The sequence below is a fragment of the Epinephelus moara genome, chromosome 20 (assembly GCF_006386435.1).
Source record: "Epinephelus moara isolate mb chromosome 20, YSFRI_EMoa_1.0, whole genome shotgun sequence".
Taxonomy (NCBI): Eukaryota; Metazoa; Chordata; class Actinopteri; order Perciformes; family Serranidae; genus Epinephelus; species Epinephelus moara.
The window spans coordinates 8,177,444-8,196,244 of record NC_065525.1 but is presented as its reverse complement, the minus strand read 5'-3'; the positions used below and the strand labels follow the sequence as shown (position 1 = coordinate 8,196,244).

General features: G+C 40.4%; 1 protein-coding gene and 1 non-coding gene across 3 annotated transcripts; both read left to right on the top strand.

Moving 5' to 3' along the window:
• The first annotated feature begins 942 nt into the window (after nucleotides 1-942).
• Nucleotides 943-13,422, top strand: tgm2l (transglutaminase 2, like). Of its 2 annotated transcripts, none has more exons than XM_050073321.1 (15): nucleotides 943-1,036; nucleotides 1,938-2,108; nucleotides 2,554-2,784; nucleotides 3,219-3,337; nucleotides 3,940-4,068; nucleotides 4,374-4,551; nucleotides 5,512-5,653; nucleotides 5,762-5,865; nucleotides 6,164-6,306; nucleotides 6,429-6,528; nucleotides 7,731-7,876; nucleotides 7,970-8,099; nucleotides 8,269-8,429; nucleotides 12,198-12,334; nucleotides 12,717-13,422. In XM_050073321.1, the coding sequence occupies exons 1-15, from the start codon at nucleotides 1,021-1,023 to the stop codon at nucleotides 12,856-12,858; spliced, it is 2,049 nt and encodes a 682-aa protein (XP_049929278.1). In that variant the 5' UTR covers nucleotides 943-1,020; the 3' UTR covers nucleotides 12,859-13,422. The 2 variants fall into 2 exon arrangements, with proteins under 2 accessions (XP_049929278.1, XP_049929279.1); XM_050073322.1 differs by lacking the exon at nucleotides 943-1,036 and adding an exon at nucleotides 1,188-1,295.
• Nucleotides 13,423-16,553: 3,131 nt separating this feature from the next.
• trnal-cag (transfer RNA leucine (anticodon CAG)) lies at nucleotides 16,554-16,636 on the top strand. The gene has a single exon. It is a non-coding gene; the product is annotated as a tRNA-Leu (tRNA).
• The last annotated feature ends 2,165 nt before the right edge of the window (nucleotides 16,637-18,801 follow it).

The window sequence follows — 18,801 nt, the reverse complement described above, 5'->3', positions numbered from 1 at the left end:
TCAAATCTAACAGTTGCTCAGTGTGTGTCATTACATTAGAAAGAATCTGATGAGAGAATAAGTTACAGGATGTTACTCCACCATTTTGTTGAAACTGTGACGAGGCCACATTCAAGGTGACAGGCCCAGGGGTCTTGCCACCCTGATACAATTGCTGGCCCTCCCGCTAGCTCACATTACTGTCTTTTAGAGGCTAAAGCGTGCTAATGTTTTAAGCTAGCATAAAGATGGTAGTATCTTGTAAAGCTAGACAATCTAAGGCATCCATTGGTACCAGGTGTGGGCAAAGCTTGTTGGGAAGGGGGCTAAATAACATTCCAAAGTGAAGTCAGTTTTGGCAAGGGTACAACTAGCATGGCTATTTACAAAGGGGTCCCTTGAACTTACCTCAAAATATCTGAATGAGAATGGCCATGAATCTATGGGTACCCACAAGTCTCCTCTAAGCTTGAGAAGGCGTGTTCCAAGTAAATGTTTTGTTTCTTTGAATCAGTGTGCTCCCTCAAATTAAAGCTGTGTCCTACTGTATATTTGTCTTGTATAGATGACATGCAGAGATACATAACACATTAAAACAGGATTGTTAAAACTTAAAATGTTAACTGTACCTGTATTAGTCGATGCACATCAGATTGGCTAATTGGTATTATCAACTGTAAAATAAGAAAGAAAGAAGTATATCAGCGTAGTTCCTTAACTCTCCATATTGACATAGGGGATGAGAAACTTATTGCAAACTATCACACCCACATACACACACACACACACACACACACACACACACACACACACACACAGGACTGTAGGTTTTTGGTAAGTGATGTCAGAGGTCAGCGAGTAAGATGAGGTGGAGTGAGTGAGTGTTTTGGGGTGAGTGTGTGTCAGAGATGTGGGACGGACAGTCTTGTGTGTATAAATACAGGACTGTGATGGACACCGAATGTGAAAAGAAGAGTGTAAAGACACTTGAGGACACTTGGAGCAATAACTGAGTAGACTTGAGCAAGAACAAATTCTACAATGGCCAACCACAACGGTAAGACTACCTATCTCTCTATCTATCTGTTTGTCTGTCTGTTTATTGTCTACATCTCTTGCTCCCTCTCTCTCTGCAGTCCGTATTACAAACTTTATGGGAGATTATGGCGTGTGTGAAAAATGTGCTGATGCATGACTCGTCACTTGGGCGCGATATGACCTATCCTAATTCCTGCAACAAGTACAAGTCTAGCTAGGACAGGGATCATTCTTGGGTCAAGAATCAAGCTGATTGTACTAAAAAATTGTTGTCTCTGGTAGGTAACATTACGTCCATCCCCCCTTCAAACTTACAGTAATTTGAAGAATCACAGCTTTAGCATTACACAGAAGATTTAGAGTCCCACAGGCTCAGTTGAACAAGTCGAGAAACTCTTTTGTTCCTCAGTCTGTCAGCCTATCTACTTTCCATAAAGTCTGGAGTGATTTGTAGTATCTGTAGTATGGTTTTGTTATTTGGTTGAATGTTGTTTTATTTTGTTGTAGTTATGTGTTGTTTTGGTTTGGTGCATTTATGTGAACCCTGAAATGCAAGACAAATTTCAGTTTTTTTTCCCAGACAGTTAAGTTCATCTTAATCTTATCTCTTATGCTAAACTAAGCTAGCCGTCTCCTGGCTGTAGCTTCATACTGTATTTACTCTACAGAGTATTAATCTCCTTGTGTAACTCTCTGACTGATAGTGAAAGAGTGTAATTCCCAAAATTTTAAACTAGTTCAGCTTAGTCATCAAGTTGAACTTGTGACATGTGACCACAATACAACTTTCTGTCAACTCTGAGTAAGGTCACAAGGTTAAACTCAAGGTGTCATCACTTTCAATATTACATTTAGCAACATCACAGCCAACCACAGACTGAGTTTGCTGCAGACTGATTGTTGAACTTTGTCTCTGTTAGGTTTGATCACTGATGTGGATCTGAGAAGTAATGAAAACAACTTGGCTCACCGCACCCAGGAGATTGACAGGAAGCGCCTGATTGTGCGCAGGGGTCAGCCCTTCTCCATCACTGTGCAGTGCTCTAAGTCTCTGCCCCCCAGACACCACCTGGAAGTGGTCCTGCACCTGGGTGAGTACAGTCTCACTTTGGTTTTGATAATAATCCAATGTAACCTCAATACAAGGAACAATAGTATAGTAGTAAGTAAGCACACTAAAAAGTACTGGATCAATTTTAATCCAGTTTAGTTCAATAGTAGTGTCTAGTACCATCGACCAAGTACTTGGCAAAAAAACAACTGGGTCACTAATCACACCCCAAAACAGTTATTTTGGCTCAGATTTAGTGTTTTGTTTTTTTTCCCCAGCTTTCACAGGATGACCTATGACCTGACTGAGATACCCAAGTGTATAGCTAAAAGAATATTGAACAGTTGTAGTTGTATTTCCTTCATTTTTCTTATACAGGTCACAAACTTCTTTCTAAGACATCATGTTGATTTAGACAATACGTGTCTAATGATAGTGCGACAATCCATTTTATAAATTATACAAGTGTTTTTATGTTTCTTCAGGTAAGAGAGACGAGGTGGTGATCAAAGCTCAGAGGGAGCATGGGGCCGGAGACAAATGGTGGTTTGACCAGCAGGAAGCGCAGAATAAAATGCTGCTGACTCTGCACAGTCCAGCGGATGCTATCATTGGCCACTACCGCTTGGCTGTGTCGGTAATGTCACCCGACGGACGCACTTTACAGAAGACCGACAAAAGTGACTTCCACCTGCTCTTTAACCCATGGTGCAAAGGTAAAACACAAAGCGCGGTGCACACACTCTCTGCTGTGAGCTTCCCCCAAGACTGACTGCATTCACATACTGCAGCTTTTAAAATGTATTATTTGTATTGTTTCAACAGAAAAAAAAACAGAGTGGATGTAAGATTTAAACTATACAACAGGTCCACTGTCACCACTTTTCAACTACAGTGAACATTGATCATCAGCAGCATCATCAAAACATCAAATGATTGAAATTCTCACAGTGTCATGTTTTTCTAACTGAGGCCCTCGCACATTCAAAAAAAAAAAAAAAAAAATCTGTTCCCTGTGAATGTTTCACTCAGTGGGTGGAGTTTCTAATATGGCATCAGTTATTAGGAAACAAATTATATGAATGAGTGAACAGGATAGGATATAAGTGTACTCATGGTCTCATGGTCTGTGTGTGTGTGTGTGTACCAGATGATGTGGTGTACCTCCCTGACGAGAGTCTGCTCCGGGAGTATATAATGAATGAAGATGGAGTCATTTTCATGGGCACCTGGGATTACATCAGAAGTATCCACTGGAATTATGGACAGGTAACTCTCTGTCTCTCTCTCTTTCTCTCTGTCTCTCTGTCTCTCTGTCTCTCTCTCTCTCTCTCTCTCTCTCTCTGTCTCTCTCTCTCTCTCTCTCTCTCTCTCTCTCTCTCTCTCTCTCTCTCTCTCTCTCTCTCTCTCTCTCTCACACACACACACACACACACACACACACACACTCACACACAGACGTATGTGAATGAGAGTATGTGCGCATCTGTCAGGCCAGTGGGTGGCCTGTGCGAATTGTCACAGCAGTGTGACAGCAGAGACTCGGACGCTTTGGCTGGATCAGGAAATCTGTCTGTTGGACGGAGGAAACTTCTGGGTGGGAGGTGTCAGAATGTAGCCAAACCACACAAACAAGGGCTTGTTCCTTCACAGCTCACTGGGAGGGCAGAGAGGAAGACAAACAGATAGATGACAGACAGATGGACAGACAGGAGGTGGTATAACAGACACACACATACACACACACAGAGCGAAGAATGGGAGACAACTGTGATTTGAAATCTGTAAAACAAATGGTTGAGAAACCTCCTGTTCAACTACCATTCTTTTCTTTTCTTTGCTTTGCTCCTCTCTCTCTCTATGTCTCTCAGTTTGAGGACTATGTGATGGACATCTGTTTTGAAGTCCTGGACAACTCCAATGATGCCCTGAGAAACTCAAAAATGGACATGGAGCACAGATTTGATCCCGTCTATGTCAGCAGGATAATCACTGCGATGGTGATGATCTCCTCTACTCGCTGCTGAAACAATACTGACAGTTTAACAACAGTACAAGAAAAAAAATTGCATTCAGTTACCTTTGTCACAGTGATAGCATATGTGATACTAATAAGTGATTTATCAATATACAGTTCACGAAAGTGTTCATTTTCCGTGTTTAAACTTTTACTGTTTGATTGACAAATGATCTCCATATACAGTCCTATACATATACAGTATATAGTAAGGGAGATACATTTCTTATATCCAAACCAGTGCTTCATGCAGTGAAGTGTCTCAACGTGTTGTCTCCACCCATCCAGATTAACTCTAACGGGGACAGGGGTGTACTGAGTGGTCGCTGGCAAGAGCCGTATTCTGACGGAGTGGCACCGTACAAATGGACCGGCAGCGTGCCAATCCTCCAAAAGTGGAGCAAGGCCGGGGTTAGGGCAGTGAAATATGGCCAGTGCTGGGTGTTTGCTGCCGTCGCCTGCACAGGTGAGGCTGTGACAGATTTCACTGTTGCACAATTGAATAATCCTAAAGAGTAAGAGTAATGAAGATGACAGAAAAACAAGTGTTTTCAGGAGTAATTGCTATTGATTGTACAGGCATCCTTTTGGAGGAATAATTTAACATTTTGATAAATACACTTAAGATAAAAACACTGATAACACTCTCTATATGGTAGATGTAGCTGCAACTAGCAGCCAGCTAATTTAGCTTAGCATAAAGTGTGTCCCCAATTCTCCAAAACTTTTAAAGAAATACTTTACCCACAGAGTGACTATTTGTATATGAATTACTTACCCTGTGCTATCTTAAATTTGTGAAGAAATCTTTGTTTTTCTCGCATGCCTCCATGGTAAATGGAGAATCCTAAAAAGCTGAACATTCTTCATGAATTGAAGTCATTGGGGACCTCGTCTAACAACAGCAAAACTATATCAAAACATCGGTTTACAAACACTCACATGACTCATGCAGTATAATCTAAGTCTCATTTATCCAGTCGTATGCTCAATACTTCCCAGACACATGCATCTTTGCTAAAATGTTACAATGTAAAACACTTGAGCCTGCAAGGTTTTAGCGAAAATGCTTGTTTATCAGAAGCACTGAGCATATGACTGGATGAATGACAGGATTATGCGGCATGAATCGTGTGATGGTTTGTAAACAGAAATTTTGATATACATAGTTTGCTGTTGTTAAATGTGGACCCTGATTCTCAGTTCACTGTGGAGATGTAAAAAAAAAAACAAATTCTAGGCAACAAGCTGTGAGTAATGGATATATATAAATGATCATTTTTGGGTGGTGACATACTCCTTTAATATCATCAGACCTAAGCCAATTTGTGGAGCCAAATTTTTAAAAAAGGGAGGTAGTAAAGGTGGGAAGTAGGTGGGAACAAAGGAACGAATTGTCTAAGTGTGATGTGTGTTATCTTTACAGTGCTGCGCTGTCTGGGAATCCCAACACGCCTCATCACCAACTTCTCCTCAGCCCATGATGTCGATGGAAACCTCTCTATAGACTTCCTGCTGAATGAAAGACTGGAGAGCGTTGACAGAAGAGACAGAGAAGACAGTAGCTGGTCAGAACATGTGCACACACACATGGAATTTAAATAAGATTTAGTGGAAGACATCACTTCAACTAATGTAACAAATGATTGCCTTCTCTCCTCTTCTTATGATTTTAGGAACTTCCATTGTTGGGTCGAGTCCTGGATGAGGAGAGTTGATCTCCCCAAAGGAAATGACGGCTGGCAGGTTTTGGACCCCACCCCGCAAGAACTGAGTGATGGTACATCCCTAATTTTGAGCCTAATCTCTGTTATTCACCTCTCTCTTGAACTTACCTATCTATGGTTCACAAGACATTCTTTACCACCTTGAAAACTAAAAACAGTGTACATCCTACCTGTCTATTGTTATCTTTCATCACTATAACTGTTGGCTTTCTTTGGTTGTATATAATTGTGATCAAACTAAATTAGCTTTGTCAAAAAATCTGCTTTATTTCCTGTCACTGCATAAACAATCTAATGATGCAGGAAGTGTTTAAAAGGAAATCCATGACACCATGAATTTTTACTCTTCAGGTGAGTTTTGCTGTGGTCCATGTCCAGTGACAGCCGTCAAGGAAGGAAATCTGGGAGTAAAGTATGACGCTCCGTTTGTATTTGCTGAGGTAAACGCTGATATCATCCACTGGGTCATCCAGCGAGATGGCCAACGGAAGAAGGTAACTGACTTTTGTTTACATTTTTTCTTTCATATTTGCTTACATTAAAAAAGCATCTGTACTTTTTAAGAACAAATGATTTAAAAGATCCTTAAAAACAATGATTATTATTATTGTTATAGCTCAAAGTGGACCAGGCGACTGTGGGAAGGAACATCAGCACCAAGAGTGTTTACGGGGACCAAAGAGAAGACGTCACTCTGCACTACAAATATCCTGAAGGTTAGTTGGAAACTACACAGAGGAGTTGATAGAATAGGATCAGTGATTGCACAAATTTACCTCCATAATACTGGAAAAAATTGACTATAATCACGTTTATTTAGTTCTGTATATACAGCATTTACCAACAATATGTAGCCTCCTATTGTTTATTGTAAGTTGGTCTGTCACAACAATTATGTTCTTTATTTATATATGCCATTGCCTGCTGTGTTTACAAGCATGTTGGTTTACATATGAATAGTCTCTATATACAGACTCTACATTCAGTGAATGTAGAGTCTGTAGGCAAACCCTGGAGATCTTGCCTCCGGAAGAAGAGCGGAAGAGCCCTGGTTTCCGGTTGTAGGCTGTTTGTAGTCTGCGTGATATTGACCAATCACGTTTGAGCCGGCTGCAGTTGTTGCCAGGCTGAACGGTCCGTGTGGTGAACTAACGAGGCGGAACATAATTGGCGTCACTGCAAACTCTGAATCCATCGCAATGGTTCAGCATATTTACTTATATATAAACGGAAGTCGGAAACGGAAATTCGCCTCCTCCGCCCAAATCAAACCGGAATGACAAAAAATCGGGGGTCTGCCCCCAGAGGCTGTATTCGCCGTCTGCCGGAAGTCAGACGCCGAATACAGCCGATGGGTTCCGAGAATGACATATGAATGGCATTTTTTTCTCTTACTCCCCAAGAAGTCCACTATTTGTGGTTTTCCCTCCAACAACTTCATCCTCCACTTCGTCTCAGGCCGTCCATCCCTGGGTACCGACTGCAGCACACTGGCCGGATTATGGGGGCAACTGCGGTGTTCCCGGAGCTTTGCTAACTTTGTCTATTAGTAGCAAAAGGCATCACTTGGTTTTGTTTTTGTTGGCCAAATTTAGTATTAAACAAACTGAGTAATTTTGGCTGCTCCTTTAAAGGTCACTTAATACTATATATATATATACATATATACATATATGTATATATATATATATATATAATATCGTTTGTCACAATTATTTCTGGAACAGTACATCTTCCAATAACAGTAGTTATCATGACAAGCCTGATTGTACGAGTTTGTTTCCTGAGATTCAAAAGAAATTATATAACTGATTGAGTCTGCAACTGATGGACGCTAACTTGTGTAATACCTGTTTACAGTCATTTGTTTACACTCATGATTACGATTAGTTGTCATGGACCAACATCTTCTCCACAGGCTCCAAGAAGGAGAGAGAGGTGTACGAAAAGGCAGGACGCCGGGTCACAGAGCCGGCAGGTATAAGCGCAGAGCCAGGACATCTGAAGCTGTCAATCAAGCATCCTAAGCCTGTATTTGGGACAGACTTTGATGTGATTGTTGAGGTATGGACTGCTCCGACTGTCTCTGGATGAAATAATAAAATGTGTAAATTAATTCACAAAATAAATTTTCTCATTCTCTCATTCTGTCTGCAGGTAAAGAATGAAGGAGACAGAGATGCTGACGCTCAGCTGACCATGCTGGCCATGGCTGTAACTTACAATTCTCTCCGCGGGGGGGAGTGCCAGAGGCAAACAATCAGTGTGACTGTACCTGCCCACAGTGGTTAGTAGCTCAAATAAATCAACAAAGGTCTCTGGTGCAGACGTACTGTAAAACAGCAGTGATAAGATATCTGCACACCATCACTTGTTCTTGTATTGCAGCAACATGATGTATTATTTTCCTGTTTAATATATATATATATATTGTGTGTGTGTGTGTGTGTGATCAGTCCACAAGGAAGTGCTGCATCTGCGCTATGACGACTACATCAAGTGTGTCTCCGGGAATAGTCTGATCAGGGTAAAAGCCTTCTTAGAGGCTCCAGGGGAGAGCGAACCCCTCTTGTCCGTGGCCAACATCCCACTGAGCATGCCTGAAGTTGTCATACAGGTGGGTACACACAGAGCAGAAGTCATAGTTGGACCTTATAAGGTTTAGAATGCTTGTCTAATGTGCATATAAATGAAAAGTAGAGCACTGAATAGAATGAAACTTAGAACAATTTCAATGTGCAGGTCTCAGTTAATATCAGTTAAAATGTCTTGTATATCATTGAGTTAGGAGATTACTGGCGTAAAGAATTTGTTTCTTGTATAAGACTTAACTGCATGAGAAACATCCCACACATCATTTCCAGTATGTAAGAAAATCACTGATTTGATAGTCATGGGTAACATAAATATGTAATTAACCATCAGTCAACAGCCAAAGTTTTAGCATTCAAAATGTTCTTCCTTGACCATGCCCGGTTTAACTTTATGTGTAAAACCAAGTAGTTTCCTCTGTAGGTACCATTTTAGGAACTCAGGCACCTTACCTAAAGACTTCCTGGCCCCAAAAGGTCCCTGCTCTGGGAGTAATATTTTCAGATTTCTCGAAAAGCAAAATAGGCGTAGGCAGGCATGGTATGTAAGGTATGTAGTTCTCAGGAGAGCTCCCCAGTGGGCAGTTCTTTTCACAGAGTCCCATAGATTTATAATAATAACTAGATACTGAATGGCAAAATGGCGCCTATTCATTCAAATGAAGTTACTTTTTTTTTTTTTTAATTCTCTTTATTGCAAGGTGCACATTGTATGAAATGCTTGTTATTTACAAAGAAACCATCATTATTCGTTTTTTCTTATAACAGAAAGAAAGAAAGAAAGAAATGGAATAAATAAATAAATAAATAAATAAATAAATAAAAATAAAATAATAATAGCCAAATGAGACAAAACAAAAGCACAACAAAAAGAAAACCCCCCCGAAACAATAACAAAAAACGGCGGCAATGACATACAGGAAAATGAATTGGAAATATCACTGGCGGATTTCTACACGGAATTGGTAAAGTGCTGTAAATAAACAAAGAAAGTGCAAGTTTGAGCTGGACACCAACAGCAACCAAAAGTTAAAAAAGTAATATGTCTGAAAAAAGATAAAATTAAAATAACATAAGACAGGATCTACTTACAGCCACTGTTCAGATATTTCAAGACCTGCTCCCATACTTTATCAAAAGCTGCCCCTCTACCTGCATTTTTATATCTAAGTTTCTCCAGGCATAAAGTCTCACCAAGCTCCCTCATCCACATTTCAAATGAAGGTACAGTATCCGACTTCCAATGCCTTAAGATAAGTCTTTTAGCCAAAATAACACCAAAGTATACAGCCCTTTTTGTACTTTTGGGGTACTGAGTGGAGTCACCTACAGATCCCAGAATGGCCACAAGGGGGCATGGTTCACACAGTCTATTAAATGCCTTTGAGTAGAAATCAAATATTGAAGACCAGAATGAGTGAAGACTGGGACATGTCCAAAGTTGATGTGTGAGTGTACCAACCTGATTCTTGCATTTGTTACACAGAGCTGATACATTGGGATACATCTTGTTAACTTTCAGTTTTGAGTAGTGCAATCTATGTATTATTTTGAATTGTATTAGTTTATGTCTAACGTTAATTGAGCATCGATGAATATTCAGAAGACAAGTTTCCCAGAATTCTTCAGAAAGGGATATTCCTAATTCAGATTCCCATTCAGACCTTTGTTTTTCTGTGTTAATTACTATCTGACTAAGAAGTGTCTGATACAAAATTGACACTGCCCCTTTTTTACCTGGCATAATTTTAATTATTCTCTCAAGTGCAGGATGATGTGGAATATCTGACATTGTAGTCACATGGGTCTTTATAAAATTTCTCACCTGTAGATATCGAAAAAATGCGAGGCTGGCAAATTGTGGTTAGACTTCAGTTGTTCAAAAGACATTAGTTGACCCCCCTGATACAAGTCACTCAGGGACCTCACTCCCTTCTCTCTCCATCGAACAAACACCGGGTCCTCAGCAGAGGGTTTGAAAGCATGGTTATCACAAATCGGTGTGTCCCTGTACATATTAGGGGACTTCAAGTATGATTTAATCTGATTCCAGATTTTTATTGAATTGTGTATCACCCAGTTCCCTTTGTATAGAGATTTGCTTATTTTGATGGGGCTGTTCAGTAGGGCTAGGAGAGAGGTCCCCTCACATGCTGCCTGTTCCCAAGAAAGCCAGGCAGGGGTGGGTTTAGTTGTATCCTCAGTGCGATTCGAACTTCTCCAAAAAGCCAGGATATTTAAATGTACTGCCCAATAGTAACATTTGAAGTCTGAGAGACCAAAACCACCGTCCTGCCTGAAAGGGAGCCAAAGTGGTTAAATACCTCCATGATCGATGGAATGGAGTCTTTTGGGCTAGACACATATAATAATATGTCGTCCGCATAGAGCGACAAATGGTGTTGTTGCCCTTTAATAGAGACAGGTGATATCTTGGGTGCTGGCGTATTTTTGTAGCTAGCATTTCTACAACCAGATCGAACAAGCAGGGGGAGCTCGGATCACCCTGTCTAGTTCCACGGAGTAGTGGAAATTCAGAGGAGACATCCTGGTTCGTAATTACACTTGCAGTGGGATGAGCATACAAAATCCGTATCCAGTCTATAAATACCTTCCTGAAGCCGATTGCGTTGAAGGTCTCATACATGTACGGCCATTCGACCTGGTCAAAGGCCTTTTGAGCATTGACTGATATTACAACTGTTTCTGTGTTATGCTTACTATAGATAATGTTGAATAAACATCTTAAATTAAAGTAAATATGCCTATTTGGAATAAAACCTGTTTGATCAGGGTGCACAATTGTATGAATATATGTTTTTAAGCGGTTTGGCAGAATTTTGCTAATCAGTTTTGTTTCGTTAGGAATCAATGACACTGGTCTGTAAGATGAAGCTTCCAACTCATCCCTGCCCTTTTTTAAAATTAGTGAGATGTTTGCTCTATACAGTGTTTGAGGTAGTCTGCACTTTGCTGCAGCATGCTTAAACATACGCAGCAGAAGCGGGGCTAATTCCTTGTGGAAACACTTTTAAAATTCTATAGTGAACCCATTGGGCCCGGGTGTTTTATTATTTGGAGATTCTTTAATCGCTTGTATAATCTCTTCTATGGAGATCTCCTTATCAAGCGTTGCTACTGCTTCAGTGCTAAGTTGTGGCAGGTTTAGTTGGGAGAGAAATGACTTAATAGCATCAATATCATGGTCGCCATTTGATTTGTATAATTTCGAATAGAATTCCATAAAATGTGTGTTTTGAGTTTGATTTTACTCTGTGTATAGCCAGAGAGGCTTGAACCTGCCTCAGTTGACGTGAAAGAAGTTACTTGCCTGGCATATACGCCAAAAAAGTTTTGAGCTTCTGTGTTTATTTCCACAATACCAGGCTCACTGAATTGGCACGACAGTGTTTCTCCTGTTGGCCCCGCCCACAAGTTCCCTCTCAGCTCATAGACTACATTATGATGATGTCACAGATTTTGAAATTTCTTGAAAAATGCCTTTTGGGCCTCAGAGGATTTTTTTTTGCTGGCCACTGGAAAACATCGGCTGCAAGGCTGAGCAGCATTGCTGGGGTCCTGGGCAGTCCCCAGAACTGTTCAGTTAAAAAATAACTTTAGTTCCTGTCTGATTCCTGTTGCTCCGTAACCCAAGCTGAAAACAGGCATTAATCCCACATAATCCACCATTCAGTCTGCCAGAAGTTTTTTTTTAGTGTTTTGTGTTTTGTGGAAACTGAGATGTCCAACACTGTAATTTTCAGCCCAAATATAAACTTTCTCCTCTTCTTCAGGTGCCTGGAAAGGCTGTTTTATGGAAACCAGTGACAGCCTACATCTCTTTCACCAATCCTCTATCAGTTCCTCTGAAGGGTGGTGTGTTCACTGTGGAGGGGGCCGGCCTCCTGTTGGCCACTGAGATCCCTCTTAAGTAAGTACTGAGTTAGCCACCTTCAATGAGGCATGTGCACAAAATTGACAGACGATAACCAACCTTCAAACATCCAATATTAATGTAAAAATGAGGTCTAGACTGGCCTCCAAAAAGTGTGAAGTCAATGTGACTGAAGAGCCCAGAAGCACAATGTATCAGACTTAGGATTTTCAGTTCAAAAACTTAGCTTTTGTGGTCAAACCAGTAGTGTTTGATCAGTTGTTCTTGTTCAGTGAAATAAACCATTAATCAACCACTGACTTAATTGCCATTCATGCTGCCCCGAGGATGACCCTCAAATTGTCACGTCAGTTCATGACAGGACCTCCAAAAACAAAATAAAACTCAAGAATTCATAGCTCTTTCTTTTTCTTTTCAGACGTGATATATTGCCTGGCCATAAGGCGTCTCTCGAGCTGTCGTTCTCACCCATGCGGGCTGGGGTGAGGAAGCTCCTGGTGGACTTCGACTCTGACAAACTTAAGGATGTGAAAGGAGTTGCCACTGTGGCTGTCCTGTAATCACTGAATGTTTTAAAAAACCTTTGGGCTGACTGAAATTGACACATCTTGCATTATAAAATAATGTGACATTTCCTGTGAGACGAGGAGTTGCCCTGTTTGATTGTAACTGTGTATGAACATAGCTGTGTCTTCCAGGATGACTGTGACCATGTCCACAAAGACATCACCGAGCACAGTGTTACTTTAATTACCTTAAAGCCACTATGTGTTAGACTTCAACATTGCTAACTTTGCATTATGTCTGGCATTAATTACATGAATACAGAACTGATTTTTTGCTACCATTTAATTTTTTGTATTTCTTACTTGACTGAATCACAAAATTTAACAAGTTTACTTCTATTTTCGTACCCGTCTCCTGATCCAAATCACCGCTGGTTTTTAGTCCCTGATTATGAATGTTGTTTGTGTTTTGTTACTTTATTACATCTTTGCACTTTGCACAATCCAAATAGTTAAAACATGATTGGAAAAAACTACATTTTTAATCCTAATATTTATGTATGTTTGCAATATTTCTGTGTTCAAACTGAAATGAAACATATTCACATTATGTTTTCAATAAAGATTTCCTCCACCAGAATTCATTTGACCTGACGTGTTGTTAACATTGATGTCTAAGCTAAACGATGTTGCATCTGCAGCATTATTTTAAACCATAGAGAGCAAATTATTCTATATAAGAGAGACTCATAATGTTGGTTAAAGATCTGGAATTAAAAATAAAGTGTCTACAAAAATGAGATTCCTTAGGGCCCAGACACATCAAGCTGACTTTAGAGAACTAATGTCGACATAGGCCCCCTGCTGTGGGGCCTCACGTCGCCTGTGTTTTGGCCAAAAAGTTGCACATGAACTGCAAAGACTTCAACCAACAGCCAACCAGCACATACAACCTGCGCTTGCATGAAAGGAAATAACTCTCCAACCAGCAGACGGCGGTCATCTGTAATCATTATTCAAAAAAGGAAGCTGGGTTCGAATAACGCAAGAAATGTGTGCTCTAGAGAGAGGATCAGCACTCAGTGAATAACCTCCTAAGCCATATGATAAGCTATTATGAATGAATCAAGGCTTAACTATACAGACCAGTGAGCAGTGATAACTAACATGTCTTTGGGGTCATCAGGTGGGAACCTCCTTTCACCAGTGTTTCATCTAGTTGGTCCCACGACACCTCCAGGAGGCTAGACAGTGATCTCTGGCGTCCCAGAGACACTCCCCTAATGCCAGGTCTCACTGCTCCCCGCACCAACCCAACAACCTCCTTTACCTTACTTACGCATGACTTTCTCAGCCCAAGCAGCACTGCCACCTTCAACAAACCCAGGCTCCGTACATGCAAGCTCCAGGTAGAGACCATCTTGACGCTAGTTAGCCAGTTGGCAAATTAACAAAAAAAAATCCAATGTTGAAAGAACAGAGTTTATTTACTCTGTTTAATTTATTATGTTGATCTGTTCTGCACGACATCTATTGCACGTCTGTCTGTCCTGGAAGAGGGATCCCTCCTCAGTTGCTCTTCCTGAGGTTTCTACCGTTTTTGGGGAGTTTTTCCTTATCTGCTGCGAGGGTCCTAAGGACAGAGGGATGTCGTATGCTGTAAAGCCCTGTGAGACAAATTGTGATTTGTGATATTGGGCTTCATAAATAAAATTGATTGATTGATTGATTGATTTACTGTGCACCAGTGAACAATAATACAAAGCATCACGATCAGTTTGTGCTAAAGAGCTCCATGGTAAAAGAAAAACTGACACCTCCCACCCAGAAGTTTCCTCCGCTCAACAGACAAATTTCCTGATCCAGCCAAAGCCTCTGAGTCTCTGCTGTCACACCTCTGTGACAATTCATACAGGCCACCTACTGGCCTGACAGACACACACATACTCAGCCCATTCACGTCAGCTGTGTGTTTGTGTGTGTGTGTGTGTTAGAACAAACATGAGAGAAAGCGATTGGAGTTCAAGATTAGCGGCAAAGATATCAAGAGTGAATGTAGAGCTTATAGCAGTGATGATACTCAACTTAAGGCCCGTGGGCAATAGGGCGTTGGGAGGCCTGCAGACCATTTTCTAATTCACAATGAAAATAAATTGATTTACACTGGGATATGTTTTTGTCTTTTTAATGTAAATAAGGTGCCAGAGTGCATTAAAGAATAGCATCTAAATTTTGCCTTTGTAAGAAACACAACAAAACAAAACAAGGAAGGCTGAACCCCTCGACCCTCTGACAGAGATCCAGGTTGTGCCCCAAATGTCCTCAAATTCTACAAACAGCCCTGTGTACACCTAATGAGGACAGCAAACACTGGAAGGTTGAAAACAGGGAGTTCTTTTTATTTATATACCACTATACATGTAAATATTATTAAATTTTGTTTATTAATTCACCCCTGCACTCCTGTCATTTTGCAAAAGTGGCCCCTGGGCAAGGCAAGTTTAGTTTTCCTGTCTTTCAATGCCTCTCAGTTTAATATAAAATGTCGTAAAGATGATAGTATATAGTGTGTGTGCTGCGGCCAATAAGTTTTCAGGACATTTTCAGTTTTAGAGCTGTACCTTCTACATCATTCATGTAAAATAATTAAACTTGGCTGTTACAGCTTCGCTGTGGCCTAGGCTGTTGTTGTGCCAAGCTAGCGTGCTACAGCGTGCTAGCTTGTAGCATGCTGCAGTGTGGACCGACAGTAAACATAAACATGTTGCCAAACTATTTTCACCACGTGTGTGTGTGTGTGTAATGTTGGCTTGCTCATGTGATCGGCTTTATGGACTGTTGCTGGGACTCTCCAAGGGCACTAAATGTGTAAGGATCACCACTGGTAATCAAGGCAGTGGCGTTATGTAGTTACGATGGGCCCCACAGTGCACGTCTTCATGCACGTATCATCTTGTCAGGTAATCAAAACATTATTTCATGTCTGTATATCACAGAAAATACTAAAGAAAATAAGAAATTGTTCATTTAATTTAGTAATTTTAATAGTTTACTTATCATCTTGTTTACACATTCTTAGTGTTGACAGTCATGATAAGATGTTGTGGTATCAGGTTTTCCACTAGTTGGCGCTATTCAGGCAGCTGGGAGCTCTTTTGGTGGGAAAAAAAATAGAGACGAGAAAGAGAGAGAGCGCAGGGGATGGAGGTGATGTCAGGAGATGCCAGTCCGCCTCAGAGCTCACTTCAGGCTTCCAGAGTATTCCATGTAGGATGCTGTGGTAAGATACACACGCCACACTTCACTATTCTGACCTACAACTTTGGAGACTGATTGGACTCTGACTGCTACCTCAGCCAACTCTTCCTAATTGTTGTCAGGATTTCACTATACGTTTTACTAACACTAATCCTGACAGGGTGCAGTTTTCTGTCCCTCATGTTTTCCTGTTGCTTCAGGTTTATCTGCAGCTTTATACTATTTGTCTGTTTTTGTTGTTGAATGTGCAGAAATGTTGCTGAAACACAAAGAGCTATTAAATACATACAATATGATATTAATGCCTAGCGTGACAAAGATATTAATGCATGCTCCCTTGCTCTGTTTATATTTCTTGCCATATTCCACGTTTACAAGTAATCTAGTAAGAACGCATAGATACAAAAACACCCCCCAAAATATAAATAAAAGCTAATAATGTACCGTGGTAGCATCGATATATACAAATGTTTTCGCATATAGTACCTTATGTCAGGATGGCCGAGCGGTCTAAGGCGCTGCGTTCAGGTCGCAGTCTCCCCTGGAGGCGTGGGTTCGAATCCCACTTCTGACAGCAACATTTTTCTTCCTCACTTCACAGTGCTTTGCGGGGAGGGATGCCCTAGCGGCACTCTTGAGTACCATTATTTCGTATTGCGTTACAACCACCCAGAATGATTTTGGTCAGAACTGCAGTACACTGATACTACAACTGGTAGTAATAATGATGGCAATTTGTTATGTTTATTTATGATTATAACTGATTACAATTATATTTGCTAATGATTATTTTGAACAACGGTGCATGGTTGCCTTTCGTAACATAGCAAATTTTCATTATGCCTTATATTTTTATTAATATACTAATAAACTACCATAACGATATTACTGCCTAGTTTGAAAATGATAAAGTCATGTCCCAGTTTCAGCCCTATAATGCTTTGACCAAAACAATTACGAACCTTGTAACACAGGAAAATATCACACGTGGTATGAAGGCACAATTCTGCATGAATCAAACTTTGCCAATACTTCGTTATAAAACTTTTTTGTAATGATTTGACACATCTGGCACAGTGTGCTGGCAAAAAGCAGAGACATCATACATGCTGATATTACTAATATACTGGGTGAGGGGGTTTCTGTGCTGTTGTGCTGCCTGTGATGTTCTGGGGCACACAGGTCATTTCTTTTACCACCTGTAAGAACTCATTTTGTTTATTCTATCTTAGTGTAATTCCTGCTGCAGGTTGGTCGTCACTGCTTCTAGCTGCCATGTTAAAAAGGCAGCACCACTGCAGCATAACTTATTGTTGGTTGTGTGTCAGTGAAGGATGCAGCTCTCAAATTCAGCCTCACACCCCTGAAGTGTTACACACAGACACTACCTGAAAATATGACCTTTTCTCAAAAGTGTTTGCTCCGACCTGGGCCATAATAAATTCTTGACCTGGGCCCCTAACTGATCATATCAGACCCAGGACATCAAATAATATGGCACGTCAGTCGTCTGGTGAGGGATCCCAAGACTGCATTGTAGGTGGGGGATAAGTAGTGTCATAAGCAGAGGTGGGTAGAGTAGCCAAATATTGTACTCAAGTAAGAGTACTGATACTTTAGAACAATATTACTCAAGTAAAAGTAAAAAGTAGTCATCCAAATAATTACTTGAGTAAGAGTAAAAGAGTATTTGATGAAAAAACAAGTACTGAGTAACTGTTGAGTAACGTCTGATTTATTTGAAAATTAGAACATGAACGTAATCAATCAATCAAAAATAATAATCCGCAAATTCATGTATTTTAAACGATACCCCTTTAACTAAAACAAAAATAAATTAAATCTTTACAAACATAACATAAATCAAGGCAAAAGAAACACAAATATATTCTTATATATACTGTCCATATATATATATATGTATATGTAATTATGTACTCAGAGGTGGGTAGAGTAGCCAAATATTGTACTCAAGTAAGAGTATTGTTGCTTTAAAACAATATAACTCAAGTAAAAGTAAAAAGTATTTTGCATTAAAACTACTCTGAAAAGTACAATTTATCCAAAAAGTTACTTAAGTAAATGTAACTGAGTAAATGTAACTAGTTACTACCCACCTCTGGTCATAAGCCACCTCCTCTGTTTAACGATGGTCGTTCCAGCTTGACGTAGATGGCTTCTCTTACTCCTTGTTCAAACGATCTTTCCTCCCTGTCCAAGATGTGAACATTGCTGTCCTCAAAGGAGTGTCCCTTCTCCTGTAGATGTAAGTGGACAGCCAAGTCTTGACCCGACGAGCTGGCTCTCCTGTGCTGTGCCATGCACTTGTGGAGTGGTTGTTTTGTCTCCCCAATGTATAAATCTGTGCATTCCTGGCTGCACTGAACTGCATACACTACATTACTCTGCTTATGTCTGGGTGTTTTGTCCTTGGGGTGGACAAGTTTTTGTCTCAGTGTGTTACTGGGTTTGAAGTGCACAGGGATGTGGTGTTCGTTGAAGATCCTCCTGAGTTTCTCAGACACTCCTGCGACATAAGGAATGACAATGTTGTTACGTTTTTGTGTCTCTCCCTCTCTGTCTGCTCTGGGTCTTTTTGAGATTTTTGCAAAGGCCCAAGTTTGAAGTGCTTCCCTGATGTGTTCTTTTTTTTGTAGGTTTTGTTTTTTGTTTTCTCATAGTTATTCATTTAAGTGCTACAGTTAAAAATGTAGTCTCGATATTTCTCTTTTGCTTTTC